Raw genomic sequence first — 936 nt, forward strand, 5'->3', positions numbered from 1 at the left:
CACCCCGGTTGCCCCGCCTGCGACGCCTCTGCTGCCCTCCAGCGCCCGCTACGCCCGCTGTGTCATGCCACAACCCTCATCATTGGCCAATGCCTCGTCCTCGTCTCCCACTCTGCACCCAATCACGTGTCTGCATCGTTCAATCTCGAGACCGATAAGAGTGCCCCTCTCGTACCGACTTACCGACCTACCTAACCTTCGTAGGAAGATACCTAGGTAGGGTCCCTGATCCTTTTGCTTCGGCCACTGGGAAGAGGAAGCACGAGAAGCGCAACGAAGCTTTCTGTATCGCGACAACCCTTCCTTCCCTCACCTCGTCTTTCACTCGCCTTCCCTCCCACGATCGAACCGGTATCCCTCTTTCGACACACACACCACACGTACACCCACAACATGCCACCACCCTCACCCAGCGACAACGACGCCCAAACCGCCGACGCCGCCGACGCCCTGGCCTCCGTCCTGCACATCCTCGACCGCTTCCACCACCGCCACAGGAACCAGCATCGCGTCGCAAAGTGGTGGGTGCAGTTCACCCTGCTGCGCCGCGCCCTGCGCCGCCTCGACGCCGCCATCCTCGCCCACCAACGCCGTCTCCGCACCTCCTCCTCCTCCTCCTCCTCCTCCTCCGCGGCGGCGGCCGCCCGGCCCCCGCCTGTCCAAGAACAAGAACAAGAACACCGACAACGTGGGACCCAAGCCCCAGTCGACGAGCCCCTACCCGCCCTCCCCCACAACTGGAGGCCGCCGTCATGCCCCCACGCCCGCCGGGTTGGTCTTTCCACTACATTCCTTCCCCCCCTTACTTTCTCTTAATCAAATGTTGCCGCGGGTGTGGGAGCAGGGACCCGCCTGCCCTGCTCCAACCCCGAATTAATACCCAGCTTCATCGAAAGGTCTTCGATCTTTCAAAATAGAGAAATATGTTTTACATAG

General features: G+C 61.6%; 1 protein-coding gene across 1 annotated transcript; it reads left to right on the forward strand.

Moving 5' to 3' along the window:
- Positions 1-393: 393 nt before the first annotated feature.
- On the forward strand, positions 394-816 carry VDBG_08649 (predicted protein; the record flags this gene model as incomplete). The annotated part of the gene is made up of 1 exon (XM_003000807.1): positions 394-816. One exon carries the CDS (start codon positions 394-396, stop codon positions 814-816), a length of 423 nt encoding a protein of 140 aa, XP_003000853.1.
- Positions 817-936: the final 120 nt, after the last annotated feature.

Source organism: Verticillium alfalfae, genomic scaffold (genome assembly GCF_000150825.1).
Source record: "Verticillium alfalfae VaMs.102 supercont1.13 genomic scaffold, whole genome shotgun sequence".
Classification (NCBI taxonomy): Eukaryota; Fungi; Ascomycota; class Sordariomycetes; order Glomerellales; family Plectosphaerellaceae; genus Verticillium; species Verticillium alfalfae.